Source organism: Bos taurus, chromosome 16, assembly GCF_002263795.3.
Source record: "Bos taurus isolate L1 Dominette 01449 registration number 42190680 breed Hereford chromosome 16, ARS-UCD2.0, whole genome shotgun sequence".
Classification (NCBI taxonomy): Eukaryota; Metazoa; Chordata; class Mammalia; order Artiodactyla; family Bovidae; genus Bos; species Bos taurus.
This window is the reverse complement of record NC_037343.1, coordinates 19674451-19692900: the sequence shown is the minus strand read 5'-3', so window position 1 is coordinate 19692900 and position 18450 is coordinate 19674451. Positions and strand designations below refer to the sequence as shown.

Here is an 18450-nt window from a genome sequence, read left to right as displayed (position 1 = left end):
GGGAAAGATAATTACTGAGAAAGGAATATATCATTAAAGGATAAATACATGAACATTTCTGTCTTCTCAATGGTGATGTGCGGTAATTGTTTTAAATTTGCTAGTTAAGATTACATAGTAATTCATAGGTAAAATTCTGCAGGAAAATATTACATTTATCTTTAGACCTTTTATGTTACTATTTAATTAAATACTGCATATACTAAGGTACCACCCTGCAGCATGTTATAAATATAAGCAAGCTGTTAGGTCATTCACCCATACATTCATGCATTTATTCAGCGTGTATTGATCACTTACTGTGTGCAAAGCATTCAGCCAGTTTCGGTCTGGATTCTTTCTGCAATTGGAAGTATTGTCTATGCTTCTACAACCCCTAACCCAGTATATCATGATAAATAACTAACAAGTTTGTGTAACAATATCTTTGTGATTAGAGCATTAGAGATACCCAGCAAAACTTCTATTGGGGAAAAGAAAAGGAGTTACATGATTACACTGAAGTTTTTGTGTTCATTGTTTATAATGATTTTTCTATCTAGTAGACAAAAGAAATTATACTGAAATTGCATCATTTGAATTACAATTCCTGCTATATCTGAAAGAAAGAGGAAGCTGTGAATAGAGCCCGAGGACAATTATTATTATCAGAGATTTAGACTCTAAAAATTTCCAACACACTGGTTTGGCTTTTGGTGATGAGAAAGGAGCAATTCGTAGACTTTACAAAGATCTTTAATTCGTTTAGGCTGTTTGGGAATAGTTTTAACAAATGAATTATTTTAGCTCAGTGAGTAGTACTATGTGAGTGTGTTAGTCTCTCAGTCATGTCCAGCTCTTCGCAACCCCATGGAAAAGTGAACAGTTTATATCTCTCACTTTGGAACAGATTCCTTCCTTTCCTTCCTGTAGAGACAGGGGCTGCCTGCATACCTATAAATTTTCTGATTGAGGATGGGGTAATGGCTACTTTGGGTTTCCAGGGCTCAGCTCAGTTCAGTTCAGTTCAGTCACTCAGTGGTGTCCGACTCTTTGCAACCCCATGGACTGAAGCATGCCAGGCTTCCCTGTCCATCACCAACTCCCAGAGCTTGTTCAAACTCATGTCCATTGAGTCAGTGATGCCATTCAACCATCTCATTCTCTGTCGTCCCCTTCTCCTTCTGCCTTCAATTTTTCCCAGCATCAGGGTCTTTTCAAATGAGTCAGTACTTCACATCAGGTGGCCAACGTATTGGAGTTTCAGCTTCAGCATCAGTTCTTCCAGTGAATATTCAGGACTGATTTATTTTCAGATGGACTGGTTGGATCTCCTTGCAGGCCAAAGAACTCTTAAGAGTCTTCTCCAACACCACAGTTCAAAAGCATCAATTCTTCAGTGCTCAGCTTTCTTCATAGTCCAACTCTCACATCCATACATGCCTACTGGAAAAACCATAGCTTTGACTATATGGACCTTTGTCGGCAAAGTAATGTCTCTGCATTTTAATATGCTGTCTAGGTTAGTCATAGCTTTTCTTCCAAGGAGCAACCGTCTTTTAATTTCACGACTGCAGTCACCATTTGCAGTGATTTTGGAGCCCCCCAAAATAAAGTCTGTCACTGTTTCCATTGTTTTCCCATCTATTTTCCATGAGGTGATGGGACTGGATGCCATGATCCTCGTTTTTTGAATGTTGAACTTTAAGCCAGCTGTTTCACTCTCTTCTTTCACTTTCATCCAGGGCTCTGCCATCCCCTTTGACTGAGCAGAAGGAGGTAGGTATGGACATTCCAGTCTTAGTAAACTACTCAACACCTCTCTCCCTCAGAGATCATTTCATATATCTTGGAACAGTTTAGCATAATGATCAGGAGTAAGGGCTGTCTATCTACCTATGTATGTATGTATCTATATTCTACTTATCTAAATTGAATACCTGCTATGTGTTAGGGCTTCTTCTAGACACTGAAAACATAGTCATGAATAAAAAATAAGCTTTTCTGCCCTTAGAAACTTTTACATTCTAGTTTATATTAGTTGACATTCTAGTGGATGATTTTAGAAAATTATTAAATTTCTTTCCCATTCCTCAGTTTTCTCAGCTGTAATAAAAGAGAGGCAATTGCAACTACTGCTTCCGGGCTAGCTGGAGAGATTCAGTCAGCTTATACATATGAAGCACTTGGGCCTGACACCATAAGGTTTAACTGTTCTTAGTATACAGAGATCATTGCCTAGATAACCACATCTGTGGACATTTTACTGTTGAGGGTCGAAAGGGAACTAATTTTGTCTCACTTTTTTTTTTTTTTTTGCTAGAGCAAGGAGTGAATGAAAGGAATTCTCTGATAGAGATGAGCTCTTTTTGTATCAGCTGTTCACAGATTTATTCACTCATTCATACATTAATTTGTTTATTCATTCTCTCACCTAAGGTACATTTATTGAACAAAATTTCAGGCGTTATGCTGAGACTCACTAGATAATAAAATCTGATTCCTGCTTAAGGAAGCTCAGAATCTAGCAAGGACAACAGAGAAGTACCTGCACTATTGTAATATTCTATGATAATTGCAGTGATTTTAAGAATATAGACAAGATTCTATTTTCTCTGCAAGTGCTTATTGAAATAAGGCTGTACCCATAGTTGTTCTTTGCACTTCTAATACTTTAGCCTGTATAGTATGTACTAGAGTACTTTTTTTTTTAAAGAAAGATTTGTTTCATTTATTTACCATAATTGGAGAATTAACTGCTTCTTGTAAATTTTCCAGATGTGATCTTTTAAAATGAACATGAAAAGAAGTTTTCATCTGTTTTTTGAAGCCATTCTAAAATAAAACAAATCACTTACTTTGTTCTGTCACTGACGACAAGTTGATTTTGGTAACTTGTGGTCATCATAATGAACTTTAGCTTTCAAAGGGCATTGAATCTGTTGGACTTTTGGATCTGTTGAACTCTTCCATGAGTAACTTTTGAGAAGATCTCATCCCCTCTCCCACCTTCCCATGCCCTTTATGTATCTTTGATTAAGAGGACATTTTCTCTTCCTTCCTTCAAAGATACATAGTGGTCATTTGATATTGCTGGATAATTGGCTGAAGAAATATATAGTTTGTATAGTTAGATTTTTGAAAATGTGACTATATGTATCTTGTATTTTTTCTGTAAATTAGGAACAGATTTGAAATACTGGAAATAAGACATCAAACTTGAGGCTGACAACAGTAGACTTGATAAAAGTACTTCTGGACCTGTGGAAGATTTTTGAAAGGTTGTCTTTGCTAGTCTATAATAGTAACAAAAAAACACTATTCTAGTTTAATGATCAAGAAGAGAGAAATGTCATTGTGTAATATTAATACATAATGTAGTAAAATAAATTTCATCACTGTTTTCTATATCCAGTGATGATTCTATGATTTGTCTACCTGAATATGTCAATGAACTTGACTGCAACTTAGTGGAATTGACTAGTAGCCTTTAAGAAGCTATCAAAATGAAAGCAGTTAAATGAATCAGTTGATAAAGGTCCTCATCCTGATAAGCCATTGTCTAATCTTATAATTTGTACATCCAGGGACATATCAGGGGGAATCCAGTTGTTACAGAACAAACTGAAACATAATTGAAAGTGACAAATGATCAGCTGCAGATTGGGACATTAAATAGAAAACCACTTGGTTCAGAACCTGCGTAAAATATGGTATACACCTATTTCTAGATTTTAAATGAAACTTCAAAAGTCATTGATAGCAAAGACAGAAGTAATTGTGAAAATTCAAAACTTTATTCAAATGCACTTAATTAGTATTTCTTCCATTTTTTCTTGACTGTCTTTGTATTTTCAAACAGGAGTTGTGAGAAACAGAATTATAAGATGAAAAAATTAACCGTTACATGAAGTTTGTAAACCACATAAAATCGTAAAGTATAGCTTTATCCTTAAGATCAGAGGCCAAAATGTGTGTCAAGGTGCCATTTAGTTGTGTATTTTTTCAATTACATTTTAAAACAGACTTTTAGGATGTTACCTCTCAAAATCTTTGCTTCAATATGTTAATCTCATTCTTTTGAAAATTTTTTTACCTTTTAAAAATTATATTGTTTACTGGTAACTCATTACGTTATGCTCAAAAAAGAGAATCATTTTCCCTGCACTATCTTACTGATCTCTGTGTAATTTAAAGCTAGTACATTTTAATTTTCTTAGCTTTTCTCAGTGAATGTGACATGCAAGTGATGTAAATAACGTGTAATTTCCTTGTAAGTATATGCTGCTTCTGCTGCTTAGTTGCTAAGTTGTGTCCGACTCTTCGAGACTCCTTGGACTGTAGCCCACAAGGCTCCTCTCCTTGGGATTTCCTAGGCAAGAATACTGGAGTGGGTTGCTATTTCCTTCTCCAGGGGATCTTCTGACCCAGGTATCAAACTCACTTCTCCTGCTTGGCAGGCGGATTCTTACTGCTGAGCCACTTGGGAAGCCTAACCATCCATGCAGTTGCATTTTATTTGCCCACAATTTTTAATACATTAGCAATAAATGTACACCACAGAAATAAATTTTATTATAAAAAAGTAAAAGTCATCTATAACCCTACCATCCATAGACAACCTTGGCAAATGACTTAGTTTATATCATTTCAGATTATTTTATTATTGTTATTTACAAGTCTGTGTCATCTGTTTCTATCTTCTTAAAGTTGTATCTCTATATTCATATATACATATGAATCTATCTTTATCTAAAAAATAGGATTGTACTCTACATATTACTTTCACTTGTTTTAAAATTCAAATTGTATTATGTAATCTCATCTACATTTGTATCTATAAATGTTTGCAGTATGTTTCTTAGAAGATATATGATTTTTTTTTTACCATTTCTTTACTTTTGGACATTCATATCCTATTCTTTATTATAAGGGCCACATTATAAAATATATATTTCAAATAGTTTAAAAAATGAACTTGTCTGAATTTTCAGTAGAATTATAGGGTCCAGTGGAATGTACACATTTTCCTGATAGGTGTGGACAACTTCCCCTCCTAGGACTGGTGTCTGTACTCACCCTTTCTACAAATTCTTGCACCCAAGTGGTATAATATTTTTTTTAATTGAGAGTTGAAAAGATGATAACTATGCTTGATTTCTCTAGAAAGGGATGAAATGTTACCAATATTTATGTGGGCTTTTTTATTCTTCACAAAAAGACTAGCCATTGTCATTAACAACTACTTGGTTGGACCCAAACCATTCCATTAGGTTAGTGGCAAATTCCTCTTTGTTTTTAAATGTCAAAGGACCCAGGACTGTATCTTTGGAACATGGATATAGTATTGAGTCCAGAATTATTTACTATAGGACTTTTTGATTATGGCTTTTAAATTGACAATAAGGATAAAGTCTCCAATGAGTCTTTAGATCATAGTCTGAAAGCAGAAATGTTGTGTTCATAAGAATATCAAAAGAATGGTTTTAACTGAATTTGCTCCACTAATTCATGAAGACAGCATCCCAAACTCCAACAGCTGGCAGTTGCTTTGTTGAAGACAAACTGCATCTGTAATCAGTATGACAGGACCACAGGTTGCATATCATCACTTCCACCAAGTTATGCAAAAAGCATAACTTGAATAGTATTAAAACCATCATTGGGAGAGCAAAGTCATCAACAAGAATACTTTGAAATAAAGTGAAAAAAATTAGACTTCAGGTACTGCAGCAAAATTTTGCCTTTGGCCAAAGTTTTGGAGTGAGATAGAGATTTTGAAATATTGGAAACGAGATTAATTGCGTGGATGATTGACCTGGGGGAAAAAACTGATAAGCACGTTTCTCTTCTCCCAAACCAGAAGGTCTGAAAGTGAGTTTTCATCTATTCTTCTGCCTATGTGATGAGGATAGATCTCCCCTACATGGAGGATTCCTAGACGTGATAGTTGTATGCTGGTGGTATCTCATGACGACTAGGAATGAAGTCTAGATAAGACCTCCTCAGTAGTTGTAGCTACAGATAATAAGACAGAAATGCACTTTGGCCGTAAACTGCTCATTGGTCTACTCTTTGGGCTACATCATCTAAATCAGATCATAGACCAGTACATTTGTGATCACAAAATCCCCTACCAATGGTTGCAGACAATGCATTAAGTACACACTGTCTAACATACTGCTGGTGTCATTTGAACTCAAGATCAAAACTTCTGTTGGATTTTTACCCTGCTCATCTTCCTTATTCCTCCTCCTTTATCTTGTAACTTCTAGATTTTGAATGTGTAATATGTGCTATTTCTGCTGTATTGATTATACCAAAACCTTTTGACTGTGTGGATCACAATAAACTGTGGAAAAGTCTGAAGGAGATGGGAATACCAGACCACCTGACCTGCCTCTTGAGAAACCTGTATGTAGGTCAGGAAGTAACAGTTAGAACTGGACATGGAACAGCAGACTGGTTCCAAATAGGAAAAGGAGTACATCACAGGACTATATTGTCACCCTGCCTATTTAACTTACATGCAGGGTACATCATGAGAAATGCTGGGCTGGATGAAGCACAAGCTGGAATCAAGATTTCCAGGAGAAATATCAATAACCTCAGATACGCAGATGACACCACCCTTATGGCAGAAAGTGAAGAACTAAAGAGCCTCTTGATGAAAGTGAAAGAGGAGAGTGAAAAAGTTGGCTTAAAGTTCAGCATTCAGAAAACTAAGATCATAATATCCAGTCCCATCACTTCATGGAAAATAGATGGGGAAACAGTGGAAACAGTGGCTGACTTTATTTTGGGGGGGCTCTAAAATCACTGCAGATGGTGATTTCAGCCATGAAATTAAAAGACGCTTACTCCTTGGAATCAAAGTTATGACCAACCTAGACAGCATATTAAAAAGCAGAGATATTACTTTGCCAACAAAGGTCCATCTGGTCAAGGCTGTGGTTTTTCCAGTTCATGTATGGTTGTGAGAGTTGGACTATGAAGAAAGCTGAGCACTGAAGAATTGATGCTTTTGAAGTGTGGTGTTGGAGAAGACTCTTGAGAGTCCCTTGGACTGCAAGGAGATCCAACCAGTCCATCCTAAAGGAGATCCAACCAGTCCATCCTAAAGGAGATCAATCCTGGGTGTTCATTGGAAGGACTGATGTTGAAGCTGAAACTCCAATACTTTGGCCACCTGATGCAAAGAGCTGACTCATTTGAAAAGACCCTGATGCTGAGAAAGATTGAGGGCAGGAGGAGAAGGGGATGATAGAGGATGATATGGTTGGATGGCATCACTGACTCAATGGATATGGGTTTGGGTAGACTACGGCAGTTGGTGATGGACAGGGAGGTCTGGTGTGCTGCGGTTCATGGGGTCACAAGGGGCCGGACATGACTGACAACTGAACTGAATATGGGATATATACGTGGGTGCACATGTGAGTTTCTGTGTAGTCCCAATTTTGAAAAAGAAAAATATATATACTTAAAAGTTTTGAAAAAATCATCTCATTTAAATATTTTGACTTATTACTTGATGTTCAAATTGTCAATATTTATTTTCTACTTTATTTTATAAAATAAATATTACTACTTTTTAAAGTACACATTTAGCCTAAAATTTTAGCTCAGTGCCTATGAATTGTTTCTTTATTTGGATTGGTCCATACATTGTATTTGTATTAGATAAGCTAAATAATTAATTAAAAAAAACTCTAGCTTTAATTGATCCAGTGCATAACAAGTTTTATGTGACTTAGAAAAGTTTTCTTCAGTTATACAGGCAATTGCATCTGTGCCGTTCCAATATGCATGAATTTCATTTACCATAGTTTAGTTAAGCATCAGCCCTCTAAAAACATGTTTCATATATTAGTTATTAAGGTATATAACTGTAAATAATTATATAAAATATAGATTTATATAATTTTGCTGCTGGCTCTTCAGTCCACAAATTACTAAACAAATAATCATTGCACATCATGATCAGTGACCAATCATGTCTCTTCTTTCCATATGTGGTAACTGGTCAGTGCACATTCATTAATCATTTCATTCACAAAGAAGCTTGTAGTTATGTAACGTCTTTGTCAGTGATAAACTCTTTTGGTATTTATGAGTATGAATATTCAAAAAACAATGATTGTTGAAATGATGGAAAGAAAATGTTCTTGGAGTGGAATTTCAATTAAACATTTCTTCTTACAAACAAAATAGTTGATCAGTGCTACCATTTGCATTTATATATGCAGGCAGAGCAACTTAAGGTGAATATAGCATCAACGTGGACATTGATTGCGATGAATAGGTAAAGATGTCCTAGCTGAAGTGATGTTGACAATAACTTTACCTTAAAGAATTCTCAGATATATTTCATGCCAGTGAAAGCACAAACATGCAAATGATGTAAGTAGGCTGATCCATGCTTAGAAATAGAGTATGACCTTTCTCAAGGTATAGAAAAGATGCTTGTTCTATATGGAAATTTATAGAATAAGAAGGTAAGCACTATTCAAATAATGCTTTTTAACAAAGAAAATAATTCTCAAAGTTTCTAATATTAAATCATAATTTATTGTTAGTTTTAATATTTTCTAAATATTTCTCTTTACATTTTTAACTGGTGAAAGTTTTAATAGCCTTATCTTTACTTATTCCTTCTTTGATGCTCTTTCTTTCTTTATGTAGATCCAAGTTTCTTATCTACATTATTTTTCTCTTCTCTACAAAACTTTTTAAAAAATTTCTTCCAAGTCAAGTTTACTGGAAACATATTTTCAATTTGTGTGTGTCTTACACATCTTTATTTCTCCCTCACTTTTGAGGGATAATTGTGCAGAGTATATAATTCTAGGTTGGTGGGTTTTTTCTCTCAACACTTTAAGTATTTCATGCAATTCTCTTCTTGTTTACATTTTCTGAGGAGAAATGGGATGTCATTAGTTAGTAACTCTGTAGGCTGTGTCTTTAATTTTTGTTTCTCTTTTGGAATTTTTTCTTTGGTTTTCTGTAGTTTGAAAAAGATACCTCAGTGTAGTGGACTTTATTGTTGTTTCAAATATTTCTTCTCCCTCTGATATTCCTATTATATGTATTTTGCTACTTTTTCAGTTTTCTCACAGTCCTTGGGTTTTCTGTTTTGTCTTTTCAGTTTGTTTTTCTTTGCTTTTCAGTTTTTGAAGTTTCTAGAAAATCCCATGGACGGAGGATCCTGGTAGGCTGCAAGTCCATGGAGTCGCTAAGAGTCGGACACGACTGAGCGACTTCACTTTCACTTTTCACTTTCATGCATTGGAGAAGGAAATGGCAACCCACTCCAGTGTTCTTGCCTGGAGAATCCCAGGGACGGGGGAACCTGGTGGGCTGCTGTCTATGGGGTCGCACAGAGTTGGACACGACTGAAGCGACTTAGCAGCAGCAGCAGCAGTGATGTATCTATCATCTAGTTCAGAGATTCCCTCCTCAGCCTTGTGCAGTCTACCACTAAGCTCATCAAAGGCATTGTTCATTTTTTGATCTTCATTATTTGCTTTTTGTTCTTTCATGGAATTTCCATCTCTTTGCTATATTAATCATCTCTTCTTGCATGCTCTCTGCTTTATCCATTAGAGTCTATAGCATATTAATCTTGCATGCATGCATGCTAAGTCACTTCAGTCGTGTCTGACTCTTTGCTACTTCATGGAGGTAGACTCCTCTGTCCATGGGATTCTCCAGGCAAGAACAGTGAAGTGATTTGCCATGCCTTTCTCCAGGAGATATTCATGACCTAGGACTTGAACTCATGTCCCTTAAATTTCCTGCGTTGATGGGCATGTTCTTTACCACTAGTGCCACTTGGGAAGCCTGATAATTCTAACATCTCTGCCATAACAACTCTGATGTTTGCTCTTTCTGGTATGCCTTGTATTTTTATTTTTTTCCTTTCTTGAAAAGCAGACATGATGTACCAGTTGAAATGAACTACTGTAAACAGGTTTTTAGCAATCTGCTTGTGAGGAGGGGAGGGGATGTGTTCTATAGTCTTATGATTAGGCTTCATTCTCCCAGTGAGCCTTTTCCTCTGGACTGTGAACTCCACGTGTGCCTTTGTGGCCACTACCCACCTCCTCTTTAGGCAGGACAGGATGACTAGAGGGGGCTGGAGTGGAGTGTTTTCCTTCTTCAGGTCAGTTAGGCTCTGGTCAACTACTTTATCCTAAGGCAGATATTGATCAGAAAAACAAAGTGTTCTTATGTATTTAAAAATGCTCCCTTTCTTCTCCCTCTGCCAGAAGCACCAGGTTGTTTTCCCCTAAGTTTATCTACTGTGAGAACATGGTCAAAATTGTGGGGACCCCCTTATTGCCCTGGAGTTTTCAAATCTCAGACTTGTCCACACTGAACTTCCAACAATATATCAATTATATTTCAGATTTTCCACCCCAGCATTCATTTTCATGGAAGCTTCTGCCAATGAGTCTTTGTTTCTATAGCTGTCAGTTCAGTTCAGTCACTCAGTTGTGTCCAACTCTTTGTGACTGCATGGACTGCAGCACACCAGGCTTCCCTGTCCATCACAAACTCCTAGAGCTTACTCAAGCTCTAGTAAGTAAGTAAGCTTACTCCTAGAGCTTACTTCATGTCCATAAAGTCAGTGATGCCATCCAATCATCTCATCCTCGTCGTCCCCTTCTCCTCCTTCAATCTTTCCCAGCATCAGGGTCTTTTCCAGTGAGTCAGTTCTTCACCTCAGGTGACCTAAGTATTGGAGTTTCAGCTTCAACATCAGTCCTTCCAATGAATATTCAGGACTGATTTCCTTTAGGATGGACTGGTTGGATCTCCTTGTAGTCCAAGGAATTCTCAAGAATCTTCTCCAACACCACAGTTCAAAAGCATCAATTCTTTGGTGCTCAGCTTTCTTCATAGTTCAACTCTCACATCCATACATGACTACTGGAAAAACCATAGCTTTGACTAGACAGACCTTTGTTGGCCTCCTATAGCTGAGACTCCCTGTATTGCCCGTTTCTCCAATCTTAGGGGCAGCTACTTGCCCTGTGTCCCTCACTTAGGTATCCAGGGAGAGTCATTGTTTTTTTTTTCATTCTGTTCAACATTTTATTTTTTGTTATGATGGAGTGATGACTCCAAGCTCTTTACTTGGTAGAACCAGGACTTAAAAGTCAAGTTTTTAATGTTTTGAGAAAAAAATTCAGATTGTGAAACAATCATAATTTCCCTCACTGGTTATTAAGATCACTTTACATGGTTTCAGCTTTCATTTTCACTTTTATAAATCTGTGTGACCATGCCTGTAATATGCTGATTTCTGATGTATAAAACACTTTGAAAATACAATAGTGGCTGGCTTTTAACTTTTTGATATTAGCTTTCTGTCTAGTGAAAGTATCTGTAAATAAAAAGAAAAAATACAGCTTTATATATTTATCATTCTGGTATTACTTTATTCTAGTGTGATCGCTGCCTGCCTCTTTATAATAACAAGCCTTTCCGCCAAAGTGATCATGTTCATGCCTTTAACTGTAAACCCTGTGAGTGCAACAGCCATTCCAGAAGCTGCCACTACAACATCTCAGTGGATCCCTTTCCATTTGAGCACTACAGAGGAGGTGGAGGAGTTTGTGATGACTGTGAGCATAACACTGCAGGTAACTAGATAATAACACAAATAACAAAGATAGACGTGACCTACATGTAATGAATATTATTTTAATGAATATTATTTTAAATTATATATTGCTATTCTGTATAAGAAAGTGGTTTCATACTATTAAGTTTGAAAACTACTCTGGTTTACCAAATATTCATAATTCCATTTGGATAGCTTTCAAATACTGGAGTCTTACACTATATAATTTCAGGAAAAAGGATTTTTTAAATAAGTTCACACCATTTGATTAGATCATAAATATATATTGGGTAAATCAAGAATTGCTGTATTATTCTGAATGTATTATTGTTGCTATTTAGTCACTAAGTTGTGTCCAACTCTTTTGAGATCCCATGGACTGTAGTCCACCAGGCTCCTCTATCCATGGGATTTCCCAGGCAAGAATACTAGAGTGGGTCACCATTTCCTTCTCTAATTCTGAATGTATATATCCTAAAAATAAATTTTCTTATGTGACCCAGATCTTCTACTATTCCTGGATTCTCATGCAGAGATGTTTGCATGTCAGATTTGACATGGACTCTGATAATCTGGGAATCCTTTTTTTAAAAATTTTCATTAAAAGCAGAAACTATTAAAATCTTGTTTCAAGAACCAACCAGCATTTTGACTAGTCACTGAAAAATTACTATTTTTTGAAAGGCTAATATGTTAAAAGCAGAAATGATGATATCAGAGTTTGTAAAATATAATGGCCCAAGTCTGATGGGTTTGAAATTATGCTACTTTGAAGCATGAATGAATTTGCTAGATATTTATTGATAATATAAAATGGTACAAGCTCTTGGCTAGTTTCTGGGAATATAAAAATTAATAAGATGATGAATTTTATTATCTTTGATGGATTATTACATGGTGGTGGTTTGTTGTTTTTTTTCTATTGTTGTTGTTTTTGTTTAGTCACTAAGTTGTGTCCGTTTCTTTGTGATCCCATGAACTGTACCCCACAAGGTTCCTTTGTCCATGAGATTTCCCAGGCAAGAATACTAGAGTGGGTTGCCATTTCCTCCTCCAGGGGATCTTTTGATGTAGGAATTGTACCCGTGTCTCTGTATTGGCAGGCAGATTTTATTTTTTTAAACCACTGAGCCACCTGGGAAGCCCACTTGGTGGTAAAGACACCCTATTAAAGGGAGAATTAAAAGGTGTGATGAATGCTAAAGTGGAGGAGAGTAGTAGGAGTTAACCAGGTGGAGAAGCAGGGGTAGATATTAGGGTGTAGACAAAGTTTTCCAGTAAGAGAAACAGTTGCACCATGGCTGAGAGGAAAGAGAAACATGGCGCACTTGCAGAAGTGCAAATGGTTGATTGTGAGAAAAGGAAGCAGGAAGAAAGGCAGCGCTCAGATGCTAGAGGGCCACCTAAACAATGATAAAGAGATTGGCTTGTACCCTAAAGTTAATGAGATGCCACATATGGGCACTTCGGGAAAGTACTGTGTTTTTGAAACATCCATCAGGTTATAGAGAATGGTTTGCAGAGGGTCAAAGAGGTTTGGGAAAACCAATTAGTCAGGTATTACAAAAATTCAGATGAAAAATAATGTGGGAAAACAATTAAGGTGGTGTGAATAGATATGAGTAGATCCAGTAGATATTTAGGGTAGAAATCGATGGCATTTTCTGAGCAAGATGCAGAGTATAGATAAGGTAAATAAGAAGAGTCATGACTTATGACTAACCCTCTACTTTGAGCAGCACAGTCAAAATTGGTACCAGCCATTTAGATAAGATACAGGAGGATCAAACTTAAGGAGAAAATGGAAAATTCTCTTTTGAACATGTTCCCTGTATGTTTCCAAGAAACAAAGAATAAACTCTCTTTGATGCTTACTCCTTGGAAGAAAAGTTATGACCAACCTAGGCAGCATATTAAAAAAGCAGAGACATTGCTTTGCCAACAAAGGTCCATCTAGTCAAGGCTATGGTTTTTCTAGTAGTCATGTATGGAAGTGAGAGTTGGACTATAAAGAAAGCTGAGCACCAAAGATTTGATGCTTTTGAAGTGTGGTGTTGGAGAAGACTCCTGAGAGTCCCTTGGACTGCAAGGAGATCCAACCAGTCCATCCTATAGGAAATCAGTCCTGAATATTCATTGGAAGAACTGATATCAAAGCTGAAACTCCAATACTTTGGCCACCTGATGCAAAGAACTGACTCATTAGAAAAGACCCTGATGCTGGGAAAGATTGAAGGTGGGAGGAGAAGGGGACTACAGATAATGACATGGTTGGATGGCATCACCAACTCAATAGACATGAGTTTGAGAAAGCTCTGGCAGTTGGTGATGGACAGGGAAGCCTGATGTGCTGCAGTCCATGAGGTTGCAAGGAGTTGGACACGACTGAGTGACTAAACTGAACTGAACTGAGGCAGTTAGAAACACAGTTCTGAAACTCCTTTCTCAAATAAAGCCTTCCATGATTCTTCAGAGATCAGTATAATCTGTGTACTTGAGTGGCATCTTATGCTTATCACAGCTTTTAAATGTATATTTATTCCTGTGATTATTTAATTAGGATTCTTCTTACCTGCTAAACTATAAGATAGTCCTGTAAAAAGGGTGCATTGTGTATTTTCCTCAACACTTAGCATAGTATTTGGAATGTGGTAATCACTCAATAAATATTCATTAACAAAGGAGAGATTTCTAGATTGGAGATATAAATTTGGGAGTCATCAGCATATATAAATGGAAATATCCTAGACATAAATCCATTTTATTTTTAATTAGCCCATATTCAATATCCATTAGAATGTGAGTTTTTCATTTGATTATGTTATTTTCATGATGGTGTTTAGTCACTAAGTTGTATCTGACTCTTGCAACACCATGGACTGTAGCCTGCCAGGCTCCTCTGTCCATGGGATTCTCCAGGCAGGAATACTGGAGTGGGTTGCCATTTCTTTCTCCAGGGAATCTTCCTGACCCAAGGATTTAACCCAGGTCTCCTGCATTGCAGGCAGATTCTTTACCCGCTGAGCTTTGAGGGAGGCCCAAGTTACTTTCAGTCTTCTAACACTGGGCCAATTTCAGCAATATTTGAGCAAAAGTGCATCATGTTTAAAGCGGGAATTGATAGCCTTGACTTTTATTTCAGTGATCTGATATGCTACTCATATTTACTCTAGAAACTTCCTCTAATTTAGATTGTTTTCTAATATAAGATCAAAAGGGAAATTTTCTGAATAATAAGTTGTAAACAACAGGAAGTAGCTCATATTTCTAAAGTGTCAAGATATTCTAACATTTAATATGAAATTTATTTGGTGTAGCTAAATATAAAATTGTATTTTAATACTTGAAATGAAAAATAATGGCCATAGGCATCAATAGAAGCATTCACTTTTAATCACATTAACTATAGAATAATAAATTACATTAAGAGTAGCCTTCTGTTTTATCAGATTTAGTTCCAGAAAAATATTTTAATACTATATGCTTATTTGCTTCCAACTGTATAGCTATCTTCTCCCACACATGTAGAAATTTCTCATATTTGATTTAGATTCAGTACCTGATCTGAAACTAAAGTTTTAAGTTTGGAAATAAACTATTTCAAAATGTATGGGCGCCTGCAAAGCACAGCTTTTTAGAAGTGTGGTATTATATAACAGATGGGAGTTTAATGAAGTAAAGCACATTTTGTAACAGGTTCATTGTTTCATATGCTGTGGATCACTAAACTGGCAGGTAGAGATGAAAGGTACATTAAAATGGACGTCCCGAAAATTATAGAATTCCCTCAAAGGAATACAGTCTTTAATTTTGAATTATGCAGCCGATTTTAATGAATTGGAAGTCATAATGCATAACCTTTCCCTGACGCAGGAAAGAACTGTGAGCTGTGTAAGGATTACTTTTTCCGACAAGTTGGTGCAGATCCTTCAGCCATAGATGTTTGCAGACCCTGTGATTGTGATAAAGTTGGCACAAGAAACAGTAGCTTCCTTTGTGATCAGGTGAGTTCTCACTGTCAAAGATAAAGAACAGCATTCTTTCAGAAACTAATTTAGGATATGGTCCATCAGTGAAATTGAGGACTATATCAGGAAGTCCTCTCTTGTGTTTGTATTTCAAAGAGAGTTTGCTTTAAGGGTGTTTCTGTGCAACTTTTAATATGAACATAAAATATAAGGTTACCTGGATGGTTCTTTGCACGTTAAGATAGGCTCATTTTATTTTTAAGTTTGCAGTTGTCAAAAAATTGGGAGGTAGGACGTTCCATAAACAAAGAAGGAAGTTAAGTACATGCCTGGGAATTATTTGTGAATTAATATTAATAAGTGATATTAGGTAAACAAGAACAGTTTTCCTCCTAATTTCATAGATGATAGTATAGCAAAAATCACACATAGATCCAAATGGAAATTATGATAAATTTCTTGTAACCTTTTCTCTAACAGTACAATGAGTTTCTATAATTTTATAAATTTTAATTACCAATGTCACAAATGATGTCTGACCTGTATTAACACAGATCCTAACTGTATTACCAATCAGGAAAAGTAGCTCCATCTTTAAATGTGCTGTCTTCAACTGAAGCTTTTTCCCTCTTCTGATAGTCCCACCACAGAAAAATAGATAAAGGTCAAATTTACATTGAAGAATTAATTCAATGATTGTATTAATTTTTAATATATTTTTAAAAAGATTTATTTATCCATTTTATTTTTTGACTGTGCTGGGAGTTCATTCCCGTGCACAGGCTTTCTCTAATTGTGGCAAGTAGGGCCTGTTCTCTAGTTGTGTTGCTCAGGCTTCTCAAGGCAGTGGCTTCTCTCGTGTGTGGAGCACAGGCTCTAGGCACATGGGCTCGGTAGTTGTGGCTCATGGGCTCTAGAGGCAGACTCAGTAGTATCTTCCCAGACCAGGGACTGAACCAGTGTCCCTTGCTTTGCAAGGCAGATTCTTAACTACCAGACCACCAAGGAAGCCCTGATTGTGTTAATTTTTAATAATTAAATTCTTTTGCAAATAGCTTAAAATGCAGTGGCCATGAGCATAAGCCACAATCTGGTTAAAGAAAAAATATTTTTTAAGTTGCAATGTAAATATAATAAGTCCAAGGCAAAATTTATTTGTCATATAACTTGTAGCATGCATAAAAACATTTTTAATAATTAAAAGCCAAATATAATATAAACTAAAATGTTTATTTTTTGAAGATCATCATATTAACCATAGTGTGTTAATGAAAGAGCATTTTATGCTTCATTGGAATGCTAAAGAGTAGAAAAATAACAAAGGCAGTTTCTATGGTTTTTATATGGTGCTACTGAGGCACTATTTTCTGAGAGAATCACATTATATTTTTATATATGTTGATTATTAAAATCTGTGTCTTTACACATCTCATCCTTATACATTTGCCCTGAAATTTCAGCATATATGACTTTTGCTTATTATTCAAATATCAACTCAAATACTGATATATCCTTTGAGATCTCTTCACCCACCATGCAATTAAAGAACATTCTTAAACCACTGTATTTCTCATCATCCAATGGTATTTTCATTATGAAAGTGAAAGTGAAGGTTTCTCCATTGTGTCGGACTCTTTGTGACTCCATGGACTATACAGTCCATGGAATTCTCCAGGCCAGAATACTCTCCAGGGGATCTTCCTGACCTAGGGATCAAACCCAGGTCTTTCACGTTGCAGGCAGATTCTTTACTAGCTGAGCTACAAGGGAAGCCCATTTTCACTATAGCCTTTATTTAATTAAGCAAATTTATTTATATACTCTGTCTTCTCTCTGTTCAACACAAGCAATATGGTTTCAGTCATGTAATGAGTACTCTACATATATTTGTTTACTAAATGTTGAGAAAATGAGAGATTCTGTCTGAGCACTAATGTCATGGTCAGATGGTCATTTAGAATGGTTATTATAATAATATGAGCATTATGTCAAGTTTTTGCTTAAATATGTTTTCTCCCTCAAGACCTAATGTCAAGTAATTTTAGTGTACGGTATTAAAAACTTTTTTGCCTTTTCATACTGTTCATGGGGTTCTCAAGGCAAGAATACTGAAGTAGTTTGCCATTCCCTTCTCCATTGGACCATGTTTTGTTAGGACTCTCCACGAGGACCCGTCTGTCTTGGGTGGCCCTACATGGCACGGCTCATCGTGTCATTGAGTTAGACAAGGCTGTGATCCATGTGATCAGTTTGTTAGCTTTCTGGGATTGTGGTTTTCATTCTGTCTGCCCTGATGGATAAGGATAAGAGGCTTTTAGAAGCTTCTTGATGGGAGAGACTGACTGTGGAGAATCTGGGTCTTGTTCTGATGAGTGGGGCCATGCTCAGTAAATCTTTAATCCAACTTTCTGTTGAGGGACAGGACTGTGTTCCCTCCCTGTTGTTTGGCCTGAGGCGGAACTGTGGTGGGGGTAACGGAGGTAATGGTGACCTCCTTCGAAAGGCCTTAGGCCTGCACCGTTGTATTTGGTGTCCCTGACCCCACAGCAGGCCACTGTTGACCCACACCTCTGCTAGAGACTGACTCCTGGACACTCAACAGGCAAGTCTGGCTCAGTCTCTTGTGTGGACACTGCCCCTTTCTCCTGGCTCCTGGTATGCAGAGTTTTGTTTGTGCCCTCCAAGAGTCTGTTTCCCTAGTCCTGTGGAAGTTCTTTCCCACTGGCCTCCAAAGTCAAATTCCCTAGGGGTTCTTAGTCCCTTTGCTGAATCTTCAGGTTGGGAAATCTGTTGTGGGTCCTGGAACTTTCTTAACAATGTGAAAATTTCTTTGGTATAATTTTTGTGCAGTTTATGGGTTGTATGCTTGGC

At 36.7% G+C, this 18450-nt stretch overlaps 1 protein-coding gene across 1 annotated transcript in view; it reads left to right on the top strand.

The window, feature by feature from the left end:
• USH2A (usherin) overlaps positions 1-18450 on the top strand; it is a 923574-nt gene that overhangs the window by 123006 nt on the left and 782118 nt on the right. Inside the window, exons 9-10 of the mRNA NM_001191425.2 lie at positions 11435-11630; positions 15485-15615. Coding sequence (NP_001178354.2) covers positions 11435-11630; positions 15485-15615 — 327 coding nt within the window. The remainder of the gene's footprint in view (positions 1-11434; positions 11631-15484; positions 15616-18450) is intronic.